This window comes from Zootermopsis nevadensis, unplaced genomic scaffold, assembly GCF_977971745.1.
Source record: "Zootermopsis nevadensis isolate Lab colony 2312 unplaced genomic scaffold, Znev_1.0 Znev_ptg000025l, whole genome shotgun sequence".
NCBI classification, from domain to species: domain Eukaryota; kingdom Metazoa; phylum Arthropoda; class Insecta; order Blattodea; family Termopsidae; genus Zootermopsis; species Zootermopsis nevadensis.
The window spans coordinates 9,022,336-9,036,259 of record NW_028259157.1 but is presented as its reverse complement, the minus strand read 5'-3'; the positions used below and the strand labels follow the sequence as shown (position 1 = coordinate 9,036,259).

Here is a 13,924-nt window from a genome sequence, read left to right as displayed (position 1 = left end):
TGTGTCACATCCTCAGATGTTACTTACTGAACACCATGCATGAAAACTAAATGCACCCCACGTTGCTCAAAATACCAAATTGCAGTTTATATTGATATTTAAATTAACTTGTATGAAAGTGTCAGGATACACTACAGTAGGGCACCGCTTATACGGCGGGTTAGGGACCAGACCCCCGCCGTAAAGCGAAAATCGCCGAAAAGCGGATCTTTGCCTTATTTCACTTGCAAATGCATATCAAAACCTAATAAGATGTTCACACTGTCATATAGTAAGTGCACAATAGCGCTAGGCCTAAGAAAACGACATGAAAGTAAAATGAATATAAGTAATACACACATTGTCCTCAGCTTATAGTGATTGGTGAATATAAATTTGAAAATTGATATGCTTATAGTAGGAAGGATGAAGGAGATGGCGCATCTTCATCATGTGACTCTTCAATGAATCCTATTCGTTTTGGTGATGGTTCGGAAGCCATAGACATGCCTTGTTCACGAAGTTTAATCATCTCTAACTTGGTATTTAAAGTAAGAGGCTTACGACTCCTCTTTTTATCGCTACTACCCTTAGACGCCATTGTAATTACACTGTAGTAACACAAAAATATTATATAAATATACAGTTTGTAATAACTGAAAAATTGCCAGAAATACAGAGAGACGCGGAGCGCACAAAAACTGTAAACAGACTGAATCAGCGACGAGAAAATGGCGCCGGACGCACTTCTCTGACTCAGCTGTTGAGCGCCGTATTAGCGGATCGCCATAAAGTGGAGCGCCGAAAAGCGGGGCCCTACTGTACATTTAAATTTTCTTGACTGCAACAGAAATTTTTTATTAAAGACTGTGCAAGAAGATAAAAGCTACACATTTTAAACCCTTGCATTAATGTTATAGAAAATAGAGAGAAAGTAACTGTATTTTGAACTACAAGAAAAATCTATCAGATATGTACATATTAATTGAGAAAACACTATATTTTCAAGGAAAGTTATGCTTTTATGGATCAATTACATTGTAACATTTGAATAATTAATAATGCTTCTACCTGTGACCACATTCCAAACTCCCAGTGAGTAGAGTTGCAAGGTCCTTCACAATCTACAACCTCTGTTGGTTTGTATAAATGAGCACATGAGCTATTATGGACAGTGTTGTCACCAATATTTGAGTCATGAAACTGTTGCACACACTGCAAACCCAGAGTTTGCTTCCCATGACCACAGTGTGTCGAACACTCTGTTATCGGCCATGTCCTCCACCTGAACACAAACAAAGTATATTATACAGTAAACTCCTGATTATCTGGAGGTGGATTAATTCAGAAAATCTGTTTTAAAAGTTAAAACATTTAAAAGGAAGGAATAAATACAACAATCATATAGTATTTAATGTATTAACATACATCAACTGTTGCTGTAACATGAATTTTACAACAACAGAATGTTATTACTACCAGTTGGAATTTATTTTTAAAAAAATCTGGTATGTGCTGCATTAAATTTTACATGAAATCCTTTCTGTTATTAGTAAATCTTAAAAGATTTTAAGTAGTGTATATCTATAAATAACCTTCCCATTACCTGCAGAATTTGCAAGTTGTTATTTCATTTTTATAGATTATTCAGGGTTTCGATTATCTGGGAAAATATATTTCCCAAACAACCTAGATAACCGGTAACTGGAAGTCTACTGCAGTTTCGTACCGTATTCGTTTACAGCACTGCATATTAAATATATATGACGAATAAGATATCATTTGCACATACTCGTGAGAACGGACATATCATAGACGTATGATGTATCCCCTTAAAGTATTGTACAAGACAGGTGTAATACAAGCCTCTTTGGAGATATGCAACTTGACTCATGCTATAATTTAATCACCCTTCTCCCTTGGATATATGAATTAATAAAGTACAGTACTAGACATGCATTACATTACTTCAGTATGCAGTTAGTACAAGAACTTTTTCTCATGTTTCAAACACAAAAAATACATTACTTAAAAAACATATTCTAAAATTACTACTTAAGTATCAGGGAATTACTTCAGAATGCAGTGGGTATTGCAGGACTCAATGTATCTGGACAGTTGTCGAAGACCTGCACAGTGTTCATCTGGGACATGCTGTGAATTGTCCATCTTCACACATAATGGCAAAGGCCAACGTTCACCTGCAATGAATAACTATATGAGCCCACACTTAAGACTTACAGATTATTTAATGTTAAAATAAAACAAGTTATTAAGATGGAAGTGTTTAATTTTTAATAAAGTATTTTTTGGCATACCTTCCACCGACAAACAAACCAAAGCAGTTTTAATTTATATCAATATACATTAAATTACACTAAAAATATCTTGAACTTAGAAAGTTACAAGTTCAATAATGACATTTTTAAGTTGCATCTGGAATAAAAACTGCAATTAGCAGTACCAACTTCTGGCCACTGCAAGTCATCTACATGGAAATCAGACTCACCATTACAGACTTTATCACAAGCAGTCCATTTGTCTCTCAGCTCCCAACGATACTGTGTGCTGCGCTGGACTGTGTACTGGAATGTTATGTTTGGGGGATACAGTCTTCCCACAGAGAGAACCTAACAAAACCAAACTTCAAACATCATGTGCTGTAGGAAACGAAACACATAAAAATACAAAAGGTATTCATAATTCTTGTTCTTCTTACGGCACAATTTCCATACCTTTGGAGGTAGAAAGGTGAAAAGTTGATCAGAACTTTTGGTGTGCTGAGTGCTGCTAAAATTACTCGTACTTTGGCTCAGAAAACATTACACACAGATACTAGAAGGTCTTGAAATGGCCTCTCAAGACATTTTAGACCAAACTATATCTTTCAAGCTGATGACTTATGAGTTAACTGAGCCTCTTTATTTGTAGTTAATGTAAGAGAAGGTAACTTGTTGCCTTCAGATGGAAGTGCGCATGTCAAGAGAAAATTCTCCTCACCACAGACACATTAAAGAATTTATACTTAGGCATCCCTTTCTGATTATGTAAAGGAAATCTTAATACATAAAACCATCAATATACAACATATATTGCATATCACACTTCTATTAACAATACATCTATTCTTTAAATAATTGTTGTTAATATGCATGGATCATGTATTAACATTAAAGAATGCTCACAATATGAAAACAGAGGAGTAATGCCTGCCTATCCTTGCATGTGACACCAAGGATGAAATTGAAGGATGGAAATCCAAAATTATGAAACTCTTTTACTTATACTAATTGTGGTCACAGCTTACAAACATTCCAGCTGGCCATGAATTGTAGTACAGTGGGTTCCGGTTAATTGAGACACATCGGGACTAGAACACTTCGGTCCAATTACGCAGCTGCCCCTATTAACCAGAATCTACTGTTGCATACCTCTAAACTATCAATCCTAGAGTTAATAAGTGTAGTAAGGGGGTTTAAATATTCTATTACCATACAAGTTTAAGGAAAAAGCACTAGTTTCTGGAATAGATACGACTTGTACTCAACATACAATATTAGTTTCACTAAATATTAATATATAGCATATGCCTGTAGTATTTACATTGAGTTATGTTTGAATAATACCTCTAATATTAAATCTTTTTTCAGTGGCCTGGAAGAAGAATTGACACGCTCTACAACTGTCTGAGATCCTGTGTATTCCAACGTAGCTCCACCAAAGAGCAAAATCTTGCGGAATATTGACACCATGAACCCTCCATTCAGAATATATTCTCCAGTATCTTCATCTACCAAAGCTAGAGTAAATAAAGTATTCCATTTTAAGCAACTAATACAAATCAACATAAAAATTAAAACAATTTGTTGATATAATAAAATCTGCAAAGTCTTATTATACAGTACATGATAATACAAAAATGTAAAAGTCAAGTAATTTTTCAATAAAATAAATAATTGAAAGAACTGCATTTATAAAATTATAAAGTGTCATTATCCAGTAAGTATCAACATGATTTAAACACAAAAATTAAAGAGGCATTTATAGTATCAGTGTTATGTACACATAAATTTTGCTAAAGTAGAAATGAAAATCTGATTGATGATACTGCTCAGTTAAATTAAATAATATCCCACACTTAAAAGAATTATATTATATTTATTCAATAAAATTTTTTGTACAGTATAATTTATTTGCAAACCCACAATGTTATTAACATAATTAGTAGGCAGGAAAGGCTGCCCATTTTACAAAAGTTTCATGTTTCTTCTTTTGGAAGTCACTGTTGTCAAATCAAGTGCCACATTTAAGATAAGAAATACCTGTGATTGGATCACATTCAGAATGGGGCACAAATGAAACTCTCCAAAGCACAGTGACTGTCTTACCCAGATAGTTGTCATCTGTTATTCCTTTGTGACCATACTGTCTAATGTCAAGATTGGAGGACCCAGCTGGAATGCGCACCACTCGGGTATAGCCGTAAGTAGAGTTGTTGTAGCTGCCTTTGATGGAGATACATGTTGAATTGTCACCACCACATTTCCCACACATGTCTGGAAAGATAATCACATATTCATTTAATGTTAAATGAGACTCAGACACCTCACCAAGAAAGAACACAGAGGATGTAAAGGTACAAATCACAATCCCTCTTCATATTTTTCTGTATTTTTCCAAACTTTACAGTACTTTATTGTATTTTATAATATCATATTTCATTTATAGAGAGTGTTGGGTTCTTGGTTCCCTCATAAGACTGTGACTTATCATAAACACCGTATACCATACCAAATTAACTCACAGCACTTAGAATTTTTCAGCTACAATTTATTATCCTGATTTCATCTGTGCCCAATTATAATGCAATTTTTTTTCTCACTAGATAGCACCAATGTTCAGTACTTTGCTAACAGATAATACCTCTGGCAAATTTAATTTGTCTATTTCAGTGCTTATTACTTTTTTATGGAACATGAAAGTGTATGTAACAGCTATGATTGTGAAATAGATGGCATTTCTGTTGATGAGTGTAACAGTAATACTTTTATGTGAGAAGTATGTGTTAGTATAGACTCAGACCCATATAGTTCTGTCGACATACAATGTGACAACAGATGAAAGTGAGAATTTCAGATCACAGCAGCCCAAGGTAACTCAAGATAATAATGAAGCTGTTTATAAGAAAAAGGTATTTCTATATTATAAGTTGTTTAGAAACTATGGCTCTCCTACATTATCCTAAAGGATGATACTTCTTCTTCTTCTTCTATGGCTCTCCAGTCCGTATTTGGTCCATGGCTTCCTCAATTCTCCTCTTCCATTCGGTCCTCTGTTAGGTCCGTTTGTCCGAGACTTTGATTGAGGTTTCGAAACATCTTCCTTTTTACGGTCCAAGGTTGTTAGCCTTGCGACCAACCCCCAACCTGGAGGACCAGGGTACCTCTCCCCCTCGACCAATCTGGCTAGGGAGGCCCTACCAGTAGCTATGTTACTAGTAGCTATGCTGAGGTACTCAAGCCCCACCACCACGACAAGGTTATCTTAAAGGATTAGTAACACAAGCGGTTAGTGCTTTCCAGAGTTCAACTGTTTACATAACTGACTTAATGCAACTTACCTAGCTGCATAGAGGAACCAAGCATGTGATTGCAACCTGCTGGCTTGCAGATTCCATTCACACATATGTCATACGTATCAGGGCCACATGGTGTTCCATCTACAACTTTCTCTTTGAGTGGGTAATAAGCGCTCGTACCATGAACTCTGCAGTAGAGTTTGCATCGCTCATCAGGGCTAACTTTAACAATAAGAATATAAAACAAACAGCCCAAAGTTTAGTCACTATAATGACTGAGGTATTCTGAAAGTTGTTGGCAAAATTCTTCAAATTTCACACAATGTTCTTTGCTTTTTTTAAATATATAATGCTGTCAACTTGAGAGGCTGATATATGACCACTGTATCAGTACTAAGGCAAAGAGTAAATTTGATTGGCAATATAAAAAGATTTTAATCTAAACTTAAAACACTCTGGTTTTAAAACATGGTTATAGATATAACAAACTATATCACACATTATCAAGACATTGGCTTAGTCGCTGTTGATACAAGTTGGCTTATTAATATGACAGGCAAGAAATGCAAGGCTGCAGCCTATACTACCAAATTTCTTACTTGACATAATTCAGAGTCAAAGTTGTTTGAAATGTAAGGAATCCAGAGAAATTAATTAAATGCCTAAAAATCAAAGTAAGCAAAACTGAACTAACTGTAATTTGTAAACTATTTACCCATGCATAATGAAACATAATATTTAACTTAATATTGTAGTTGAAGAAGCAAAACTTATAAGAAAATAATGATGAGGAACTTGAAGTTTCAACATACACACACACACACAAAATGTGCATTCTGAAAAAAGATATTTCAACAAACTGTAAGTCTAGAGATAGTTAGAGAATTATAATAATATATGACCAATCAGTAAAACATTATTTTCACAATCTTACAGGTCTGTGGTTAAATTCACTAACTGTTTCAACTATTTTTATCCAAACTATATTTTCTTTCAAGTTGTCAATTTTTTTATTTACTGAAATATTTATGACATAACCAATATCAACTGTATATTCATCCTCTGGATAAATAAATTGATTAATGAATTAAATGGACATACAAATGGGAAACTTACTTCCACCATATTTGGGAACCCATTTGACATCTTCAGGCAGGCCTTGGATATTATAATTGTTGTTGTTGAAAACAGCACACTGCTCTTCTCTGAATCCTTTACTACCTGGAGGACACTCACGTGCACCACAGCTGCGGTACTTCTCTCGCCGCCCAGTGCAGTAGCGACCACCATTAGATGGGATAGGTTTGTTACAGTGTCTCACCGACTTCTTGACGCCCCCTCCGCAAGTCCGAGAGCACTCCCCAAACCTGACGGGGAAAGAAAAGGTTTAATGTCTAGAAATTAAGTGAGATATTTGTAGCATTAGTTGTAAATAAAAAAATTCTAAATGTGTTAGCATTACTAAATAACAATAATTGTGGTTTCAAATACTGTACAGGTACTCAAAGTACTGTTCTTCATCAGGGAAATTTCATAGATATAGTTGGTACTACAATGATTATTTATGACAGTTCATGTCAGATGAGGGAGAGCACAGTCAGAGTGATATGTTCTTAGTAAGCTTTCATAGGCTTACTTGTGTTTTCCACAATCGCTGATCTATGTGAAAAGATGGAGTGTACTCACGGCTGCCAGTGTCCCCACTGGCCATCAACTTTTTCCAAGACAGTTTTCAAGACGCACTCCCCTCTCTGGCACCATCGTCCAGCTTTGCATGGTGTACCATCTGCCCAGGGCATATACTGCGTGCGACAGCCTGCCTGTTCCCCCATATCTGTGGTGCACCACAGCCTCTTACATACTGGCTATGGGAAATGCAATTTGACCACTAAGACATATTACATAATAGGGGAGACAGGGGAAGAATCTCAACATTTAATAAATAAATAATGAAAATATAATCAAGTATAATAGCTACTAAAATTTTTTTAAACCTTTTTAGTCCACACCAAAATTACCTCTAAACACAGTAAGTAACAAGCCAAAATAATTTTGGTCCATCAAAAGGCATAATTTTTGTCACATTAAATCCCTTCATCTCTAAGAAAAGTATTACACTTAAAACTGCAAGTATCCTGTAATGATTCAAGGACTTAACTTCGACGGCACTGCTTGATTTAACCCTTTTGCTGCAAATTATTTTCTAACCACTTTCCTGAAATAATGTAGTTGTGAGGTACAAATATGGAAAATGTTCAACATTTTTTTAATGTAAAATAACACTTCGATACAACTTCAAATGCTTGAGAGAATGTAGCAACAAAAGGATAGCATTTCTTGATGAGAGCTATAGTCGAATGTCATGCTATAAACTCATAAACATTTGTTAAACTTCAATCAAATATCATAGCAATAGGGTTAAAATAGGTCTATCAATAATTACATGCTAATTATTTTCCAAATTTATGAATGTAACACAATTTCAGAGACTTACATAAAATCACCTGAGGAGTTATAAGGCTGGTCATATATTTGGGTGTAAAGGAAAGCATCAGATCCGCATTAAACTCACCATGTAAGAGCATATTTTGGAATTGTCACCGAACACAAGCTGGCATTGTCTGTCCTCTGTGAAGCTCTCCCCTGGCAGACTCTGACCACGTTCTTGCTCCTTCGTAATTAAGTCCTGGGGTGGTGCATCCAGCAGACAATGGCCGTTCCCAGCACTTTCATCATTACAGTCATAACACTACATTAGAACTACTGCAACTTCACACCTGATATATTCATATTTATTTATACAATTACGAGTTATTAAATGGTTTCCTCTGAAACCTCAAAACCTCCAGACTCTGTTCTTTGTCAAAATTATTTCCTGCAAATTAAATTATGGGATTTTTGCAACTGATCCTAATTTCTCAATTTCTTAGCCACCAATATTGAATTTCTTTCTTTAAAGCATCCATTTAAATTAATTCTCGACGCCAAATAGTTTTAGGAAAACCACAAAATATGATATAATAGATCAAAGAGGATGGAATCTGTTCAGTTATCATTTATCTGCACATGTGAACTTTGTATTCATTTAAATGATAAAAAAAGAAAACAAATACGTACTCTAAACATATGACACGACAGACAATTTATTTTCAAAACTAACTTGTTCTGTATTGTAACATTCAGGCTCTGCTTTGCGTTAGCTCCTGACTAGCATCACAATGAACACATAAATTATGATAATAGCATTCATTCAACTCTAAACTTGAGCAGAGGCAGGATGCCGAAGGTGGAATGAGGTTTGACAGGAATTCATTTGCCAAATATAGACTGCACTTCTTGAAGCCAACTTTTAACATTCTTACCAGAACAGAGTTGTTCATTATGCATCACATGCTACTCTGTGTTCTACAGCAGAAATGAAAATGTTATGAAAACCAATTATGTAATTTTGATTAAAGTTTTTTTTTCAAAAAGACAATGACAAAGGGAAAATGTATGTTTTCCTACTGCATTTCATAAATATTGCAAAAGCAAAAATCATATGAGATACCACAGGCACCTGGACAAGATCATAAACAATATCTAATTGTTTCTGCATTGCAATAAAGCACCATGTTTCCAACATATTTACATGCAGCACTACGATCTACCCTACTTACTTATATATAAAATCTGTACAAAGATATATATATCCACTCTGAAAATCAATACAGCTTAATTTTGCACCTTTGATATTATTAAAATTAATTCCAAGTTTAAGTATCTTGTAGAATAATTTCCATCACCAGAGCTGCACAGAACTTGTATCATGTTCCAAAAATAACAACTGAATAACACTAATTAATGTTAGAAAGATTTAAATGTTGAGATAATGGGAAAAATGGACACAACCTTCAAGACAAAATACTGGATCCCAGAAAAAGGACTGCTCTTTCATTGATTCCCCTACAATTCCATTCTCAGTATCTCCACTAATAACTAAAAAAAAGTTATTAATTGTCATTCTTCTAGTTCATCACAAAACTACTGCCAGAACTGTCTGAGAAACCCTTTCAGCCTGAGAGAAGAAATAATTATTTTTAAGGTCTTGGAGTGCACAAACTAAATAATGCAATATTTAGAAATAAAACGGAACTGTTATTACCATACAATAAATAACAGTACACACATAAAATTCTATAAAAACTGTAAATGAAATTACTTTTAGGGTAGATGCATCAAGTCAACAGTTACAATAACCAAAACCACAAACCATTCAACCAGTCTTATACAATCCTAATACAGCTAGGCTACACTTATTACATATATTGCATGAAATAAGTGTAAAAATTAAAGAATATCATAAGCGTTCAAGACTGAATATTTCATAGCTGAAAGCACAAATGTGGCACAGCTTCTATCGTAGTTGATTAATAACTAGCAGATCATGAAACCAGTTACAATGTTCCAAAGGAACAAAAAAGTAGTTTTGTCATAGTCTTTCTTAACAGTCTAAACACGTCTTTGTATACGACAGACCTACGGATGGTAGAAATAAATTAATGTAAAAAAAATATATCTGGCTTAGTGGCATGTCATATTTTAAAGAAGAATCTGACCTCCTTTATTGTAATTATTATAATTGTTGTTCTGTTCTTACGTCAACATGAATGAACTGCGTGTAATTCAGCAGTTAGGTCAGATGAAGTTGTGAGCAGACTTTAAAATATTTCAATACAGTATGATGTTACAGATTTCTCATCCAAGGAATAGACGGATTCATTTATTACGTCCACAATAAATAAATCAGTTTATTTTTATAAGTAAAAGTAGGGGAATAGTTCAACTAACTTTCCCATGAAAATGAGACAAAGGTGTAAAAGCATTTTGTGTAGTACACACTTACAATTGCAACCAAATGAAGGTTAGGTTAGGTTAGGTTAGGTTAGGTTAGGTTAGGTTAGTTAGGTTAATGTGTGTGGATAAATGATATATACTTGAAAGTTATTATATTTTATTTCAATTAATAACAAATTATTATATTTTATTTGGATATGCATGAGATGTTAATAGTTATTACTACCTGTCTCCGGAGGCCAGAATTTGTTTCTAGATTTTAGAATCGTTTTAAAAATATCGCCGTTATCATTTGTACGCCGCCACATGAACTCAGCTAAATATGAATCCAGATGAGTCCAGATATTCGACTCTCCCCTTTTGTGTCCCGATAACCCACAAGTACCGAATCCCCTTATATTTAGCTCATCTATATAAATTCCAAAGCTGAATACACATAATGTTCAATTCTGACTTCTCTAATAGCTTAAAAGATAAAAGACTCACTCTAGAAACTCTGTGACTACGTGTCTGCTACAGTTTGACCAAGCCCAAGGATATGCCTTGTGATCCAACATCCGGGACATCACATTGTGTACCTTGGAGCTGTCGCGGAAACGAACGCACTTAGGATCATCGTCGTGCGGCATGTTAAGTCTGTGAACAATAAATAGTAGTTCCTGTTAAGACTTGCATCCAATTACAGATTACACATTATGAACCCAATATAAGAAATACAATAGCGTAATTAAGAAGCTACAATTTGTTTTCTGTATGCATCATCCCACAGCTGACTCACTGTCATATAACAACATGAAGATTTCTGTCTTCTGGGTTGTTGCGCTGTGTAGTATGGTCGATGTTAACCGACGTTTCAGAGGTCATACTGCCTCCATCATCAGGGCGATGAGTATGAAGATTTCTGTCTTCTGGGTTGTTGCGCTGTGTAGTCTGGTCGATGTTTACCCACGTTTCAGAAGTAAATCGCCCTGATGACGGAGGCAGTATGACCTCTGAAACGTTGGCTAACATCAACCAGACTACACAGCGCAACGACCCACAGGACAGAAATCTTCATATTCGCCGCTGTGAAAACCTCAAATCTTACAACAACATGAAGGTTCAATACTGCCAACCCCTCGATCTGGTCCTGAGCAAAGTCAATTCTATCCTCTTCATTCTGTTCACTTACTAAATTGTTTTTAAAACAAGGAGCTTAATATCCTGATTTATTTTATACTTCCAAGTGACAGCTTGCTTCGTATTTTCTAGATACAAAGTTCACCATAATATAATTATAATATTAAATAGAGTAGCCTGACACTTCGTCATTTACATGATTAACTTCCCAGAATGCAAACATTTATGTAGCCTATAAAATATGACTAGTACACACCTACTAGAGTGATCCTTACAATCATAAGTTCGGTATGAGGTAAATACACAATACAAGTCACGAGACACGAGAAATACTTACACATGCCCCAGTTCATGAGCGATAGTGAAGGCTGCACTTAGTCCATTGTCTTGAACTATGGCACAACTTGAATTACTGTCACACATTTTACCCAATTCTGCCAGCCCGAGCGTGTCGCATTTCCTCTTTTCTGGAGTCCGGCAGATGTTTTCTCTGTAAACAGTGCACTCTTGTGAAAAAGAAGTGGCTGAAAGTAGTTACATAGACATAGACAAAAGGATAGTTTGAACATGAACAGTTTCTGAGAACAGAAAAGGGTACTTTTGGGTTATCGGGACACATCGCTTTAAAAATATGTTAGGTTAGGTTAGGTTAATATGTGTAGATAAATGACATATGCTTGAAAGTTATTATATTTTAGTTCAATAAATGACAACTAACCTAACCTAACCTATTTTTAAAGCGATGTGTCCCGATAACCCACAAGTACCCAGAAAAGCTATCCCATCATCCTCATTCTCATCATCATCCTTTAGGTTCTGTAAAAACGGATGCAAAATTTATACGAGGCGCGTCCACAAAGTAAGTTTCCCACTCGTCCCACAGCTAGCAAACCTTATATTGCGCGAAGCGACTGTGCGTACGTGATAGAGCAATGATGTAGCATGGCGCATGCACTAACGGCACCTCCCGCGTTCTCACAGTAGCATCGTTGCAGCTGTTGAAGATGGAGGTTCTTATTCCAGCTCCCGCCGACTGTGAAGTGCGGTCAGTGATAACGCTAGGCCGCACACGGCTCGACGGACAGCGAGTCTCCTGCAGGAGTTCAGCTGGGAGGTGTTTAATCATTCACCCTACAGCCCGGACCTCGCTCCCAGTGATTTCCATCTTTTCCTACACCTCAAGAAATTCCTGTCCGGTCAGCGTCAGCGTTTTGAGAATGACAGAGAGGCGGAGATGGTTGTCACACAGTGGTTCCAATCCCAGGCGGCAGACTTCTACGACACAGGTATTCAAACGTTGGTCCCACGGTATGACCATTGTCTCAATTCCGGTGGCGAATATGTTGAAAAATAGCTGGACACTTGCTGTATCTGTTGCAATAAATATTTCCATGAAATTGTGTTTTGTTTCTGTAAACGGCCCCAGGGAAACTTACTTTGTGGACGAGCCTCGTACATTTTTTAAATTTGCGTCTATATAAGAATAATCATCTGAATCTATCAAATGCGTATCGCATAATGAACTTCGATAGGGAAAATGTAATAAAGAGCTGAACACAGTTCTACCTAAAATTCTCCACATGGTCTTCGGACTGCTTTCAACTTCCCCCAGGCCACCTGCTAATTAAAAGCTAGAGACTAAATTCCATCACACACACGTTATTCAGTGGCATTTCAGAAAATTGGCGTCGCTCACAGCTGTATTTTGCTCTTTCTGGCCACTGCAATTTGTGTCTTTACTGACATCAAAACATGAGATGCGAGGGACTACTCCTTAAATTATAACTAACGTGACACATAATAACAGACTTGAATACAAGCAAGGTTGTATTAGTGCTCGTGTGATACTAATGCCCCCATCGGCAACCACTTTACACAAAACAAATTTATAATTTCGTAACTTTAGTTGCACGATGATCTATCACGCGGGATAGAGTGAGTCGCACGCTTCTTGTGGAATACGGCCCCAAGGCCAAGAACCTACTCGCATCGTGCAGTGTAGCAGAATGTCTGCGTGCGATGCTCAAGTACGCACCACCACACGATTCAATTTACTTCCTGCTCTCTCCCTTCAGTCCTTTTAGACAAACACAAACAAAAGACGGTGCAACTATGAAACTAGAACATTTCACACCGGTGTTTATTAATAATTCAACTAAGTTAAATGATTCATGTGCTTGACAACAACCAAACAAGGCCAACTACAGCCACGCACTAAAATAACATTACGTTCAGAAGAAAAAATAATATAACACAAACGACGTAAAGAACAAGACACAACATTACCAAAACAAAAGAGACACGATCAAGTGTGAAACCCTCAAATATAATATAATGCTAACACGACACACCCAAAAGACGTAAACACCGAAAACCGCATAGAAAATCCCTAAAAAGAACGAATAAAGCACA

At 36.0% G+C, this 13,924-nt stretch overlaps 1 protein-coding gene across 3 annotated transcripts in view; it reads right to left on the bottom strand.

Annotated features, from left to right (window-relative positions):
* Positions 1 to 13,924, bottom strand: part of AdamTS-A (ADAM metallopeptidase with thrombospondin type 1 motif A) — a 194,171-nt gene that overhangs the window by 19,862 nt on the left and 160,385 nt on the right. For all 3 annotated transcript variants that reach the window (XM_087356043.1, XM_087356041.1, XM_087356042.1), the window contains 11 exons: positions 11,850 to 12,002; positions 10,880 to 11,029; positions 8,130 to 8,283; positions 7,244 to 7,422; positions 6,674 to 6,924; positions 5,600 to 5,779; positions 4,368 to 4,535; positions 3,606 to 3,778; positions 2,489 to 2,609; positions 2,054 to 2,180; positions 1,051 to 1,264 (listed from right to left, as the gene is read on the bottom strand). In XM_087356043.1, coding sequence (XP_087212169.1) covers positions 1,051 to 1,264; positions 2,054 to 2,180; positions 2,489 to 2,609; positions 3,606 to 3,778; positions 4,368 to 4,535; positions 5,600 to 5,779; positions 6,674 to 6,924; positions 7,244 to 7,422; positions 8,130 to 8,283; positions 10,880 to 11,029; positions 11,850 to 12,002 — 1,870 coding nt within the window. The remainder of the gene's footprint in view (positions 1 to 1,050; positions 1,265 to 2,053; positions 2,181 to 2,488; positions 2,610 to 3,605; positions 3,779 to 4,367; positions 4,536 to 5,599; positions 5,780 to 6,673; positions 6,925 to 7,243; positions 7,423 to 8,129; positions 8,284 to 10,879; positions 11,030 to 11,849; positions 12,003 to 13,924) is intronic.